Source organism: Rattus norvegicus, chromosome X, assembly GCF_021556685.1.
Source record: "Rattus norvegicus strain SHRSP/BbbUtx chromosome X, alternate assembly SHRSP_T2T, whole genome shotgun sequence".
In the NCBI taxonomy this organism is placed as follows: Eukaryota; Metazoa; Chordata; class Mammalia; order Rodentia; family Muridae; genus Rattus; species Rattus norvegicus.
Window position 1 is genome coordinate 45,308,925 of NC_141554.1, and position 16,999 is coordinate 45,325,923.

At 38.8% G+C, this 16,999-nt stretch overlaps 1 protein-coding gene across 1 annotated transcript in view; it reads left to right on the forward strand.

Moving 5' to 3' along the window:
• Positions 1-16,999, forward strand: part of Phex (phosphate regulating endopeptidase X-linked) — a 237,576-nt gene that overhangs the window by 9,946 nt on the left and 210,631 nt on the right. The window contains 1 exon segment of the mRNA NM_013004.2: positions 3,087-3,248. Coding sequence (NP_037136.2) covers positions 3,087-3,248 — 162 coding nt within the window.

Consider the following 16,999-nt stretch of genomic DNA (forward strand, 5'->3'; position numbering starts at 1 on the left):
GCTTCCACCAGTAGCCTTTCACAGCCTCTTTTCATGGTGCCAAGCCTCAACTCCTTCGCATGACCCCTTCAGTCCTGGTCCATCAATTGCAACTGAGGCTGCACCTTCACCAGTGGCCTTCCATGGCCTCTCACAGTGCCCAGCTTCAGCTGTTTTTCATGACTCTTTCATGGCTTCAAAACCAGTACCACCTGGGTGACTCTTACACATTACCAACTCTAGCCACATTCTTCACCAAAATACAACAAAAGCAGTCTTTACATCATATACTGAGATTCTTCTCCTCTGAAACCTCTTGGGCCAGCCTGCACAATTAAAATAACTGTGAGTAACAAAGACTTCCACATTCCTACTAAGATAGCCCATTAAGCCCCATTTAAAGCATTCCACTGCTTTCCAAATCCAAAGTTCCAAAATCCACATTCTTCCAAACAAAAGCATGGTCAGGCCTATCACAGCAATACCACACTCCTGGTACCAATTTCTGTCTTAGTTAAGGTTTTATTGCTGTGAACAGATACCATGATCAATGTAAGTTTTATAAAGGACAACATTTAATTGGGGCTGGCTTACAGGTTCAGAGTTCAATCCATTATCATCAAGGCAGAAGCTTGGCAGCATTTAGGCAGGCATGGTGCAGGAGGAGCTGAGTTCTACATCTATACCCGAAGGAAGCCAGGATCAGACTGAGCATCCTCAGGCAGCTAGGAGGAGGGTCTCCAAGCCCACCCCCACAGTGACACACTTCCTCCAACAAGGTCACACCTTCTAATAGTGCCACTCCCTGGGCAAAGCCTATGCAAACCATCACACATATATTTCCAGGTACAGAGGAACTATATAATGGGAGTGATTTGATTATTACATAGAAATATTAATATGTAAGTCTTTATAAAATGCTCCTTTGAGCCCTGATTGAGACTAACATCTCTGAGGGTACATGTGGTGGAATGCTTTCCTCTATACCATATAGACTAGTGGGAGCCCAGCCAAAAATTAACCTCATGACGTTAATTGAGATGGTGGCAGTTTGTGCTTTAACTCATAATCAAATTTCTTTTTATTAAAACAAGATCCTCAGTTTTCGCCATGGAGCTGAATAGGGGAACAGAATTTTGGTGTCTGGATAGCTATGGTCTCTTACAATTTGAAGTCACAGTTCCCCACAGGAAGGCCAGCCCTGTTTCTAACTGTGAATGGGGGATGATTAGTTGCAAGGCAGAGGGAAGACTTTTTTCCCTCTACAGGCTTCTTTCCAAATTCAGTTTTCCATCAGGGCTGAGGTCAGAGCTGATTTTGCAGTTTTCCTCAGTACCTGTGAGAATACTCAAGGAGATAGAGAAGAGGCATTTAAGAGTTGGGGGCAGGGGAAGTTGGGGAAGGAAGCCAGAAAGCAATGAGCTTATGTGAGTCAAAGTGCGTGTGAAGGCTCCCCTGTGTGACTGTAAAGATTGTGTGGGACTGAGACTTGTGTGATCTATGTCCTTGAGGTGTTATATAGCAGAATCCATCTGTGGCTGCACAGACTTATATTTATAAGGCAGAATAAGATTTTTGTGTGCCCTAGCACTTTTGAGTATCAAATTATAATGATAAAATAGTGTCAGTAAAGTAAAAGTATAGTTAGCAACAGTGAATTTTTTTCTTGAAAAAAGGAAAAAAATTAAGCCAGTTTGAAATGCACCGTACCTCGGAATCAAGTGTTTTCCTCTCTGTTTATTTTAAAGAGTGGTTGAAAATGGTGAGGGCATGGTGGCTCATGCCTGTAATCCGAGCATTGAGCAGGTAGAGGCAGGAGAATTGTCATGAGTTAGAGGCCAGCCTAGTTTGCACATTGAGTTCTAGGCCAGGTAGGATTAAATAGTGTCCAAAATACAAAAATAAAACAAAAAGTTAGGGCGTATGTATATTTATTTCAAAGGCTCCGCTGCTCCCAAGTCTTAAATGTCTCCTTTCAGTCTCCTTGGGTCATCTCACAGGTACTGAGAACTGCCTTTTCCATAAGAAGTAGAGAAACGTCTAACTGCCTTTTTTTTTAACCTGGAGAAATTGCACACATAACCAAAACACACATCTGCATGTAGATTGTACAGGGATGGGAGGTTCATTCTAATTTACCTGATAACTCATTGGATTTCCATTATTTCAATGAAAGCCATTCTAGCATTATGAATGCTAGAAATGTATTCTCGCATTAACTGAGGTATGAAAATTGAACAGAATGTCATCTTTCCAATGTCATTAAAATATTGACAGTCTTTTAAAAATCAGTTGGTGCACGTCTTTGCAGCCAGCAATTGTATTGCAGCTGGAAGATGGTTAGATGTGGGAATTAAGGATATTGGAACCTTCTCTTTTTCTCATTTTGTAATAGTTATTTTTAAACTCATAGGTACAGCCAAGTGTAGTGGTTCATACCTGTAATCCTAGGACTTGGAAGGCTGAAGCAGGAAGATGGTTATGAGTTTGAGGCCAGTCAGGGTTTGAGTATGGAATTATATTTCCTTAACATGGCCTCTTATGCTCTAGGAGATCTCTTCAGAGGCTGGTCCCAAGGTTCCATTTGAAGGGATCTAGCAGAGAGGGTACCAGACTTCTTAAATACTTACCCTGAAAAATCACAAGAAGCCATCCCTGCCACTTATGTTGACCAAATAAAGTGAGAAAGCGAGTCCAGCATCACTTGATACTGGGCAAATGGTCTTTGTTGTTTCATAGGAAGCATAGCCAAGTTTGTTTGCAGGGGAACATGTGGGATTGAAGAAAGGCCAACAATGGATCTCATACTCCATTTATATTCTTGTTGCACACTCCAAAGATGTTAGGGACAATCTGAAAAAAAAATAGTAACAGTAATTTCACGCACCATTCTCCTATACACTTGGCATTCTTCTATATACTTTGAAGACCATCATTTTTATATAGTGAAGCTCATCCAGGGAGACATTTGAAGAGAAATGTTGAAGCCAAGGTTTGGGAAATGGTTAATATGAAATGTTTTGTTGAATTTGGAAGAGAACAGTGCACAACATCTAGTGCTTGTCATTAGTAGTTTTTAATCCTGTGTTTTTTTCTTTTTGAAATAGCTGCTGCCATCATGAGCAAAGTAAATCTTTCTGTGGATCCTTGTGAGAATTTTTTCCGGTTTGCTTGTGATGGCTGGATAAGCAATAACCCAATTCCTGAAGATATGCCAAGCTATGGGGTTTATCCTTGGCTGAGACACAATGTTGACCTCAAGTTGAAGGGTAAGTTTCTACAAAAGTTTGGTAGTACTGTTTCCAGAATAATATTTGAGAAGAAAAATAGTTCATTGTTTGACTTTTTTTTGAAACTATATTAAATTCATTTCCAAAATTTGTTTTAGTAGAAGGTAGTTTTCTAAATTTCAATTTCCCTATTTTCTTTAACACAAGCCCATTGTAGGTTGTTAAGTTTTTGCTTGATAATGCAACGGCAAACTTTATTGTAGAATAAATAGCCCTTGATAGAGTTAGGGAGCACAAAGATAGTTAACAACTAGCATGCCACATCAAGAAACTTATTTGTCTACTCTGTTCAAGGTAAGCCTCATTTCTCTTTTACTGTCTTCTGGATTTTTATGGTTTATAGAATGTATTTAACACCTTATCGTCTTTTGACATCATTTTGAGAACTCTGGATGACCCATGGTTTTCATGCTGTTCCTGTTATCCAAAGTTTTGGGACACTCACCTTTCTCCCATAACCTTTGGAGCAATGACAAACTCACACACACATACTCACATGTGCACATACACATTTTCATTTGTGCTTGTGTACTCCTGCCAAAAGTTGGAAATATCTGTTGCCGAACAAGACTGTGTTTGTATTGAGTCTGACTTTTATGTTAACCTGTTTGAGCAAGCTCTTTCAGGAGGAAATTAGGAAGATATCAAAACTAGATAAGGGAATTGTTTTTAGAAGATAAAAATAGTATTTTTCCTTTTTTGACAACTGTGAAGTATGTCTTGTAACTTTCATTCAGTAACACAAAGAATTTTGAGGAAGTGAGAAGAATCATATTTCTTTCTTTCCCATGTCTATTTTTTCAAGATTTTAAGTGGATGGATATTAAATATATGCCAACTTATACATTATGTATGAAGTGAAATCATTGGCCAAATAATTAGAGACCTATTGTAACTGTGAAAAATATATTTTCACAAATAGATATAAATCACATAAGTTTACAATTTTTATTGCTAGGCTAAAATTTAGTCTTGATAAATTATGAATGAGCTTTTGTAAAAATGTTAGGGGTTTCCTCTAACCTGACAGACATCTGTGCTGCAGAGCTATAATTGACACCCTGAGCAGTGAATTTGTAGACTAATACTTATTTTTCTGTAAGACATTTTAAAAAGTCATTTCTTTCTTATATGTATATGGGTGTTTTGCCTGCATGTATGTATGTGCAGCACATGCTTTCCTGGTGTCTGCAGAAGTTGGAAGAAGCATTTCATTCCCTGGAACTTGAGCTAAGGATGCTTGTGGGCCACCATGTGGGTGCTGGGAATTAAACCCTGGTCCTCTGCAAGAATAACAAGTGTTCTTAATCACCACTCATCTCTCCAGCCCCATTTTGGGCCATATTAATTTATTATGGTCCTTCATCTATCATCATTGACTACTTTCTATTTCTTTTTTACGGCCTTTCTTTCTTGGCAGACAGATGAGTGTACACATATGTACACATGCTCATATACATATACACATGCTCGTACCTGCAGGACTACCATTGAATAAGAAAAGTATGAGAATTCTTGATAGTTTTCTTTTTTATGTTAGTTATAATGAGAAATTCATACCATTAGGTTATGAAGTAGTTATAATAATTTAAAGAATTTTGTTGTGGTGTCTTAATGTAAAAATTATAATCTGTGTTGATATGATTTGTTTGAGGAGAATAATGTCTGTGAGCTGTATCAGAATTCATAGAAATAATTGCATAGCATGGTTACTGTGCTCATTTTTCTTAAAAACTGAAAAATTTGATTTTTTCCTCATGTATATGTAGGGTGTGTGCTTATGTGTTTGTATGTGCATGGTTACATTGATGCAAATGTGTGTGTGCGTGTGTGTGTGTGCGTGTGTGTGTGTGCGTGTGTGTAAGAACAAGGTTGGTGACAATGGGAGTCTTACTTGGCAATTACCACCTTACTCATTGAGGCACACTCTCTCAATTGAATGCTGAGATGCCAGTATGCTAGTCTGGCTAGCCTGGCTAGCTAGTTTGTTATAGTGGGGATGGTCTCTCTCATCTTCTAAGGGCTAGAATTACAGGAAGACTGCCATGCTCATTGGGTATTTATGTGAATTCTGGGCATTTGAATCCCTGTCATTATGCTGGATTGTCACATGCTTTAATCACTTAGCCATCTCCTCAGTTTCAAATCTTGTTTTTATTTAGCTGAATTAAAAAAAATACTAGAAAGTTGCTCATAACTCTACCTTTAGACACAAGTGAGCCCATATGCAAAACTTATGCATACTCATATTTTTAAAAGGATGCCTGATATCATGCATGTAAATAGAACTTATTTTTAACAAACAAGATATGGATAACATTGATAGATAACATATTAATAAGTACCCTGTATACACATCTCTATGTTCTTATCTAACTGTATTCTTAGAATAAATCCTCAGAAATGGAAGTTTTTGGATTGAAGAATATTTATAATTAAGTTTTGACTCATATATTCAAAGTATCTTTTGGAGGGTTTACTTTTAGGCTTTTATATTTGTTTGATGTTTGAAATTACTCTTATATCTCATCTCTTTGTCTATTTCTCTGTCTTTTGTCTCTTGCTGTATCTCTGTATCTCTGTGTCTGTCTGTCTGTCTGTGTGTTTGCATGTATGAGAGAGAGAGAGAGAGAGAGAGAGAGAGAGAGAGAGAGAGAGAGAGAGAGAGAGAGAGGTGAGAGAGAGAGAGAGAGATATCCATCCTACTTCCTGTTTTTGTGAACACAGTTTTACTGGAGCATAACTACCTTTATTCAGACACAAATAGTCAATGACTGCCTTTGTGCAGTGGTGGTAAAATTGAGTAGTTGCTAGAGAAACCATATGGCCAGCACAGCCTGAGGTATTTACACTCTGATATTTATGGACAAAGACTGGCAACTCTTGATAACAAAAGCAAGCTTTGTTATAGTTATACTAGATCTGTTTACACTTGTCAAAGGTTTTGGGTAGCTTCTATGAAAGTATTTTAGGTTAAGAGAGGTTTAAATATTTTCCTCTCTCCCTCCCTGCTTCTCTCTTCGTTAGAATCTCCAGAATGGTTTTAAGTAAAAGCAGTGATAATAGGTATACCTTTTATTAATTATTCCTTGAGTAGTAATGGATCAAGTTTTTATCCCCTGATGTGTGTGAATATGTATAATTATGCTAATATTTCTTGTTGTTTACTCATATACAAAAGGCATGCTTCAGGAAACTAACTTTTTGTCATTTAATGGACTTGGAGTGTCTTTGTCTTCTTTAGGTTCCCTCATGCTGAACTAAACTCATAATTTTGAAATAAAACTTACCTAAGGATACTTTATTTTTAAGGCATGACTAGAATCCAGTCAGTTAGTATTTTGTTCCAGGCATTTGTGTCTATGATTATGATTTATATGTTTCTGTGCCTTTTGTATGGTAGTTTTGTCTGATTCAGTTACAAAGATTTTTTTTTGCCTTGCAAAACAAAGTAGCAGGCTTCTTGTATATTTCTAAATTCTGGAAAAGACAATTCAAAGCTCTCCTTTGTCAAGCTTTATAACTGGCAAATATATTAAGAGATCATGGGACTCTTCTTTCCAGTATTGCAAATCATGTTCTTCATTGTATGTCACTCAAGAATATGATATTTTGAGCTTTGGTGGACAGGGTTTGCATCCTGGTTTCTTTTAATTTGCTATCTGTGTAAACTTGGGACAACGACTGATTTCTTTTTAGCTCAGTTTTCTCACCTTTAAAATGGCATAAAAGCATCAGCATAGAGGCTTTAGTAAGGACTGAAAAAGGTGATTGATAGACATTATCCACTTTAGCTCTTGGTACATGGCAAGTTCTCAACAAATATTTGTGTTTTACATCTCTGATTTATTTCAAAGGCAGTCTAAGGTTCATGAAGTAATATCTACCAAATGTTTTAAGTTTTGTGCTGGCCTTATCCTTTATAAATATCATGTACTTTTGAAAATGTTGAATACTGTCAAGGTATTTTCCCTCATCTTTGATATAAAGAATGTCCAAAAATAAAGCCCAATACTGCCAGCCAAAAGAATACCATTTTCTTATGGCCGAGAGAGAACACAGATTTGGCTGTCCAATTTGTGAAATAAAATGAATCTGACAGACCTAGCTGATGAAAAATTGCCCTCTATTGAAGGCAGCAACCAGCCTTTGTGAAGTTTTACCTTAAATGATATATATGACTTGGATTTCTACTTAGAAAATAAGTTTATTTCTTGCTGTCTCCAAGAAGCAAGGTTGTTTTGTGGAGGGGAAAAGACCTAATGTAATGATGTGGTTACCTAAAATTTCCTTATTCTAACCCTTCCCAGTGTGACTTCATGTGACCTTAAAGGTGGAATGGCATGTATTGTTTGTGTGTGAGCAGACAGAGATTGAGCTAAGGAGCGCCTCTAAGTCACAAGGCAATGAGTGAACTAGATCACTTGTGTCAGTCAGAAGACAGATGACTCAAGGTTGGGCCAAACCATTTTTCTTATGGGATAGCTATTTTGGCCAATCTTTTGCAAAGAAATACAGTATTATTTTCAAACACTGTAGCAGAACAGTGAGATGAAATTGAGACTACATGTGCATGCTCAGATAAAAGTAATGTTGACTGTAGTGTAGGCCAATTATTTATGTGCAAAAACCTATGGCCTTTATAATCTTGCCTTTCCCATAAATGATCCTAGCTAAGTAATGTTTCATAGGTAATAGAAACTTCAGTTAAGCCTCCTCATGAGAAGGTTTAGATTGTTGGAGATGTGATGGTGAAATGTGTTATTTTCCTCACACCATAAGGCATAGAATAATGATGTATCAACTTGAGCCTTGATTTCCTTAGGTTTGTTGGGAGAAATGACATCAGGCTGGTGAAAGTTAGGATGGAATAAGGGACTACTATGAATCAACCATCTATTTTATGGCCTTTTTCTTTTCTTTTATCTTCCACATCCCCCTTTTCTTTCTTCTGAGACTATGTCTTACTCTGTAGCCCAGGTTATTCTGTAGACTGGACCTCACTGTGTAGTTCAGGGTGAACTCAGATATGGCCATTTTATTCCTAGGGAAAATTCAGCCCTAATTATTTTGCATGAATCGCCTGGACAAACTGCTATTTATTCTTGTACCTTTTTTACTTAATACGTAATAAACTCAAACATTCAATACTGAAAGTGTGGCTATTGTAGATTACTCTTCGTGTGGAAGAATTGTAATGAGTGATCTGTGTACTCAAGACTATCTACTGAGCATTCACAGTTTTTCCTGGTATGAACTGATTTACAAATAGCAGAAATTCAATTCCAAGTGGCCTAAGAATAAAATGTACTGGTACATCTAGCCAGAAAGTGCACTGATTTTTCTCATCCATTCATCCATCCATCCATCCACTTTACGTTCTGATTGCAGCTTCTTTTCCTCTTCCCAGTCTCTCCTCACATAGCCCCTTCTCAAAACCCTCCCCTCTAAGAAAGGGAAGGAAAGTGCCTGGGATAACCCACCCTGGTATTTCAAGTCACTGCAGGACTAGGTACATTATTTTCCATTGAGGCAGGAAATGACAGTCTAGTTAGGGGAGCAGAATTCACAGGCTGGTAACAGAGTCAAAGTAAGCCCCTGTTCTAGTTGTTGGGCGACCTCTATGAAGACTAAGCTGCACATCTGCTACATATGTGAGCGGGTCCTAGGTCCAGCTGTGTATGCTCTTTGGTTGATGGTTTAGTCTCTGAGAGCCCCCAAGACTCTGTTGACCTTCTTGTGGAGTCCCTGTCCTCTTCAGATTCCTCAATCCTTCCCCCAACTCTCTCACAAGACTTTGCAAGAGCTCCATCTAATGTTTGGCTGTGGGTCTCTGTACCTGTTTCGGTCAGCTGCTGGGCGGTGCCTCTCAGGGAAGAGTTATGCTAGGCTCCTATCTGTGAATCCAGGTTGACAGATACAAACATAGCCAAGGTAATTGAACGAGGAAGGCAGGCCAGCAATGTGACTATATAGATCTTCTGAGGACCTCGGCACATTGCACCCACCCCTACCCTCACAATTGGCAGGGATTGCTACTACACTCATTTATGTCAGAATTGTAGAGTCCAGGTAATAGTCGATTTAACAGCTGAACCATGTCATTAAAGGAACTTTCCCTTTTCTCTCTATTCTGAATATTTCATTATGTGGAAAGATCAAATATTCTGTGAGGATAACTTTAGGGGGTACATTAATCATTGTACTTCTTTATCTCCTATGCTAACATAACATTTGTGGATAGTGTAAATATAAAAGTACAAAGTAATTAAAATACAATCACAAAAATGAACAAAGAATCTAGTTGATATTAGAACAATCTTTCAGACCAACAGGCTTAGAAGCATGACATAGTATATAATTGAATAGAGATGCTCAGTAAATATTTGCTGAACAAAGGAGAGAAGAAATGTTCCTTTGTGTGCAGATGGATGCAGCAGTGGTCATGGATTACTGGGAACAAGTAGAGTTATCTTTACTTCTTTTATCTGTTCCTGGGGCCCTGGACATAGGTCCAGAAGAGTCCTGAGATGCAACTGGAGTTTGCTCACAATAGGATTGGAAGAGAAATTGTCTATTACGGTTCATTTAATTTCTTGGCCTTAGGAAGGTAGGACTGGAAGGAACATGGACTATTAGACAGACATAGTCCTTTCCAAGACTCCTTTGTAGTATACAGAAAATCTTACAAAAGATATTGATGAGTATAATAAGAACTGACAATGTGAGGTTCAAGTTTGGGCTCTGAAAAGAACTGCAACTACTACTTGTAAACCATGTGAGCCTCAGGAAGCTGCTTCTCTGTGAACCTTAATTACCTATCTGATGATCCTGTTAGTGAATTCAATAAGATGCATGGAAATTCTTTTGCATAGGATTAAGTAATTGGAATCTATGATTATTGTTAGTTTCATAATGATTAAAAGAATGTTTAAAAGTCTTTTACACATAGTGCACACTGAAGAAGTAAAGGTCCCTCTTATTGATTCCATCATTTTAACACTATTGAAATGGAATACTGTAGTCTACTACTTCTTCAAAATCTCTATATGAGGAGAATGATCCTGAGAGAGACAAGTCTGAGAGTAAACATGACAAATTAGACTATGTCTTGGTCTGCTTTGTGATACTATAAGAATATAGCACAGCTAAGATTAGAATTGCTTAGTAGAAGAAGAGGGGAATGAAAGGAAAATTATACAGATTTAAGGTTTAAAAATATGAAGTTGAAAGAATAAGTTTCAAAATTCAGACTCAGGGCTAAACATTGTGAAAAGCAAGTCCAGGCAGCCTCGCCCTGCCACTAAGACTAACAGACCATAAAGATAAAGAAAAGGAATGCAGGAACCAGCCTGAGTTATCAGGACCCCAGCTTACTCAGAGTCACACCTTAACCAGATGTCCTTCAAACCCTGATACGCCCCTAGCTCCTAAAATCCTGTATGCTCCAGTCAATACGTACTCTCCTGCTGTGCTGTAATCTCACTGCCATATTTAAATGAGCCAATCACTTATAGCTGCGCCAGAAATTAGCCAATTGTGTGTAACCACACCAAACCCCCTAGCCTTCCCTATATAAACCCCTGACTTTTGAGCTTCGGGGTCGACACCTCTGTCTCCTGCGCAGGATACGTGTCGACCCGGAGATCCCTGTAATAGATCTCCGTAATAAACCTCGCCTTTGCTTATTACATCAAAAAAAAAAAAAAGAATATAGCACAGATATGGCCATTTATAAACAGTACAAGTTTATTTAATTCATGTTTCTTCAGGCTGACAGAGGTTGGTGTTGGCCTCCAGTGAAGGTCTTCATACTGCATCATAACACAGAGACTGGGCAAGCAAGCACATAAATCAGAGGGAATGGGAGTGACCTGGTTCCCCAAATGACACCATTGATTGACTTATGGCAGTAAAATCCTTGTGGCCTAATCACAGTTTTAAATGTCCCACCTTGGGACTAGGATATAGGTTATTGGTAGATTACTTGCCTTTCCTGGTCTAGTTCCTCTCTAGGTGCTGTTTTACATATTTTTCCCCATCACTTTTTTCTTTTCTCTCTTCATTTGTAAGGGATCTTTAACAAAGTTCCACCGGCCCCCAAGAAGACCACTGACAGAATGCAAGGACTTAAATGAGGAATAAAATGAATATATACTCACAGTAATCTCTGCTAGAATACAGCAGCGTTTGTGACTTTCATTTGTGGCTATTTTCCTAAGTTATTACAGATGTTGCACATAGATATCTGCTTGTGTCATCATTCAAATCATAGCAGTTTTTATACCATAGGTTAGGTCTTGTCATTTAATGAGTTAATGAAGTAGCTGTATATTGTGAATCACATGGTAAGTCCAAAAAGGTTTTCTTAACTGTGTTTAGGAATACCTGGTTTCCTTTGAAACCTATGTTTACAAAGCTCTTTCAAAAGGCCACTGTCTAGACTTTTTTGATAATGAGCACATTACTGGAAGTTAATGTGTGTTTCTCAGGATGCTTGGTGAAACTGGACGTTTGTGTTTAGAGGTTTGTGCCAATTGTAACTTGAACTCATGAAAGAGTTTTCCAGGCCATGGAAGGAGTATATTTTCAGTTGAACTTACTAAGTGCTACTACGTGTTGAATCTAAGATTTAAAGACAAACTCTCAATTCTAGGTGATGTAGATCTGTCATGAAGTAGTTAGAAATATTTATGAATTGTACTAATGATAGAGAAGTCAACACACTAAATAGGATGTATGTCCATAAATATAACAGTACATGATGTAAGGTGTAAGGAAGATCTGGCCTGTCCAGTCTTGAAAACACAGACCATTTGGTGAGCTTGAAGTCAGGGGTTATGGTAGGGTAAGGAAATTATACATCTGGAGGTGCTTGAAGCCAGACACCAAAGACAAGACCTGTAACTTTGTTAGAAGGAAAGGGTAAGTAGGGAAGAGATAACAGGAGTAAGGTGGGTGGATGAAGCTTTTGGAATCTTCCCTTCCTCTCTCCCCTCCCCTCCCTCTCTCCCTCCCTCCCTCCCTTTTTCTTTCTTCCATTTGTTCTTTCTTCGTTTCTGTTTTTTTTTTTCTTTAACATAAGACAGAGAATGCTGAGGTTTCTGAGAACAACAGTCTCAAATTCTTTGCATGGAATTATTGAAGTAAAATAAAAGAGTGGGAGGGCAGACAAGAGGGCATTTTGGTTGTGTAAGTATTCTAACACATTATGAAAAGTTTCCTGTGAACTCAAAAATTGGAGGAGGAAGGAAACATTTTACTCTAGGAGATCATTGACTAAATTTAGATTCTTTCAACTAAATACACGTCCTTTGGCATGCTGATGACATAGGATATGTGTGTCCCGAGAAAGAAAGCTTTGCACTCCCACAATGCCACCTCTTTACCTGCCCACACCCAGGTCTTGTTTTCCACAGTTAGTGTGTACCACTGAATTTTTCTTTTCCACTGAAGAGTTGGTGTACTTTTAAAAAACCACTTCCCGAAACAGGAGGACTATTTGGCAGGTGTAGAAGACCCCTGGATGGCTTTGGTTGTAACAGCTGGAAGGCATACTCATGATCTTGGGTGGCTTCCGTTGCTGAACGTCCTCCAAGTAGTCACAGGTTTCTGCTGTTGGTTGGAACATGGAGTGAAAATGTAGGATTTTTGGTGATAATTTCTAAGGGCATCCAGACATTATGGCAGAAGCAGAGAACTCGGATTTCCTTGGCTGTAGATTAGAAGAGGAATTTGTTACTTCTACAATGTTTCTCTTGGTCAAGGACAAGAGAAAGGAATAAGAAATAGTAAAATGGTATGTTCACAAGTGCATGGTGGAAACGAGTTGCAAATTTCCTAACTATATTTCTGGATTCTCTGAATAGCTTAATTATGAGAAATTTTCATTTGTGACTGAAGGTGTAGCTAGGTCAATGCATCTTTACAGTGTGAGAATCAATACCTTGCACAGGAAAAGGTCCTACCAGGACCACGAACTTCATAGAGATGATATCATTTGATAGTACCCTTACTTCCCCTTTTTAAACTGTCTAAACTCCATTGGAGATGGTTTTGTGAGTTTTGTGTTATGAGAACCATTTGATGTGTCTAGTCTATTGGTATGCTTTGCTAGTTGACATTGAAAAATGCCAAGAAACACTCCTGCTCATTTACTAATTTGTGTCAACTTGCACTTCCTTATATTTTGCCCAAGACCCTGGAATGATTTAAGAAGACAAAAGACACCCCCACCAAGATACAATTTGCATTGGCTACACACCAGTGAAAGTATATTAAGATGTAAGATGCTGCTCTGCTAATTGAGGTCAAGGGTTGCTTTCATTTTGGGATATCTGAACTGCGGAGAAGAAGCTGGCGGGTGAGAAGGGGGTGTTGGAAGCTGCAAGCTGAGCCATTGCCAGAATGAAACATAACTCATGGGGATGTGTGGGAGGCTCTGGGTGAGGAAAAGAGGCAATTGTGGTTCCTGCTGAGGTCTGAAGGCTGCACATCTCGCCGTGTCTCACAATTTTCATAAAGCTGCTCTTGCCAGCAACCTCATGCCCCGATCCTCACTGGGGCCAAGCTTGTATTTCTGTCCTACAGACCTGGATGTGAAACCCAATATTCAGGAATTAAAACCTCTCATCTCTTGAGGAGGAGGAGGAGGAGGAGGGGGGAGAGAGGGAGAGGAAGAGGAAGAGGAAGAGGAGGAGGGGGAGGAGGAAGAGGAGGAAGAGGAGGAGGAGGAGGAGGAGGAGGAGGAGGAGGAGGAGGAGGAGGAGGAGGAGGAGGAGGAGGAGGAGGAGGAGGTGTCTCAATTGTCCTTAAAGTGTCTTTGCAGTTGTATGGAACAGTGTGTTTGGATTTGTGTGTGTGTGTGTGTGTGTGTGTGTGTGTGTGTGTGTGTGTGTGTGTGTCTCCTTATTGCTTTTGTATTACTGATGGATTTATTTCTTTCAGAATTAAAACATTTGTTCTTCTGAGGTGGTAACTTTTTAGCTGTGTGCAGTATTGTAAGTTCTATTTATTTGACTTAAAATTAAGCCAGTGAATGCACAAACACTGTGGTCTTCCACAGCCATCACAAAATTAATAACATATTCCATTGAGTCAAAAGTATTGGCAACTGTAACATGAAGCATTATTTATTATGTGCCAAGGTAAAGTAAACTATAATTCAATGTGTTCTTGTCCCTTGGGATTTCCATATTATGTTCCTGGACATTCTTTTAGGCTTACCTAGATGGTAATTTTTATCCCAAAATCTTCTTTTATGCCTATTAAAAAAGGAAATTGCAAGTTAAAAAAATTGACTCATGCGTTACTAAAACTTGTTTACAGTGTCCTTTAGATTTTGAATCATCATCTTTGTTTTGCTACAAAATGCCATCTTGTTCATGGAGGACAACAGTGATTCAACATTTCTTTAGGATTCATCCCTAGTCAGTCATCTCAGGAATTTTCCACCAGCGTAGCCTTCTAGTGTGTGCAGTAAACTTTCATTTCATTTTCAAGTTGTGCTGAAATCTTTCTGAGGACCTATTAAGTGACATCTTCCCATCCTTGCATCCATGTCATTTCAAGGACAGTTCAGAGAATGGCTATGTTCAAGGGTTCACTGTTGGAATCGATGAAATATAAAAGATAAGCTATGTACTTTAAAACTGTTTCTTAGTACTGAGGATTTTACCCAGGGACTCATACATGTTAGCCAAGCACTTTACCACTAAGTTACCACCAAGTTACAGCCTCAGTCCCTACTCTCACTTTTTATTTTGAGGTAGAGTTTCACTAAGTTGCTTAGCTGCACTTGAACTTTATCTGTAGTTCAGTGAGTGCCTGACCTTCCAAGTAGCTGGGATTACAGACCCGCACAGCTAGGCACGTTACCTGACTCAGTTGATCTGAGACGAAACCTGAGAGGGTACAGTGCTGGCAACACTAAGACGCTGCCCACTCCACTACTGTGGGTAGCAGTGTACTGAGTAGCTAGCTGGGCTTCAGCACATCAAAGAAAACAGCTTGCTATGGAAAAATTCGGTACCTCTCCAGGATGCGTGGGTGTTTGATATTTTTTCCTTCATATCATTTAAATGAAAACCTGCATGTTACAAATATCATTGTGCTGTGTAAATACAAAGATTTTTTTTTTACGGTATAAAAAAGAAAACAAGAATTTTGCTCTTGCCATACAAGGAGAGAAACTTCTTTCCCTTAATTTCTTTCTGAAAGACTTTTCTTTCCTTTTGTTTTCTTTTCCTTCCCTCCTCAAAAAAATGGAAAACTTGAATTTATTAGGAAATCTATTTACATGCAATTGCAGATATACAACCTACCCATTAATACTACATTAGTTCATCACGATTAATAGCATCTATGTGGATGCTTAATGAATTAGTAATGATGGACTATTTGCTTTGACATGTCAATAGAACACTGTAAAAAGGCACTTTCCAGAAAAGAAAAATTAATTGTATTATTTGGATAATAGTTTGTCACAAATAAGATAAGTTCGTTTGGAAAGCTTCATTGGTGTTGATGGTGTTGTTGGGAGTCACTTTCAAAAGATTTATAGATTTTTTTTTCTTTTTAAAAACAAAATGAGATAGAAGGTGCTAGAAAGATGAGCCTACTCCTGCAGAGGACTTGAGTTCAGTTCCCAGCATCTGCATCAGGTAACTCATAACCTTCTGTAAACTCTGGTTCCAGGGAGTCTGATGCCCTCTGACTGTCTGCAGTCATGTGGTGCCTATAAACTCACACGGCTTCACACACATATACGAGAAAAAAATAATAAATACGTCTTTAAGAATAAATGAGACTTTAAAAATGAACAGTGAGGATAGGTGCAGGAACAGACATTTGTGACAGAGAAAAATTCTCAAACATACAAATACATGCTAATTTATAATTTTGCCTATGTTACTAACTGCAGAGAGTTCTGCTTCTACTACCTGCTGCTCCATTCTAAATTCATGATTCATTTTCCAAAGGCCCCAGAATTTTTTATACTGTTTATTCTTTTAGAGATTTATTTTGCCATCAGTCCTCAGTCTAATTCTGGGATGTCGGCAGCCATCATTGCTTATTTCTGTCTTTGCCCTACATCCGATGAAGTGAAGGTCAGGGAAATTATGTGACTTGCCCAAACCAATCCAGCCATATAATTTGTCCCCCACAGATTATGGGTCTACCATTTCAAATGTCTCCGATTTTAACCCAGGCGGAAAGAGCTGCAGGAGTGGAGGCTCTGTCCAGCTGGTGCCTTTGAGGAAATGTAAGAAGCTCAGTGTGCTTTAGAGCTCTGACTCGGAAGAGAAGAGGGCCAGAAGACAAAAACAGAAGAAGAGGCCAGGGGCCAGAGCACACAGGCCTTGTAGGCTGTGTAAAGATCTTAGACATTATCCTAAGGCAGTGGGAAGCCATTTGTAAATGTCATGTTGCAGGACCTGATGAGTGATGTGTTCAGCTGAAGCATACTGGCTGCCTGTAGAGAGTAGCTTGGAGGCAGAGGCTGATGTATTGGACACCAGTTCACCAGACCCCATCGTGGCCATCCAAATATAGGGAGATTTAGTTGCAGGAAACTCTGAAGCATATTGATTGCTTTTTCTCTATTTTCCCTTAAGTCAGCAGGAAGTGTCATTTTTCCCCTTCGTTGTCTCTGGTTGCTATGACCAGATGGTCCCAAGTGCTCTCAGTCAGGGGCAGCATCTGACAGGGAAGCCGTAATAGCACCTGGT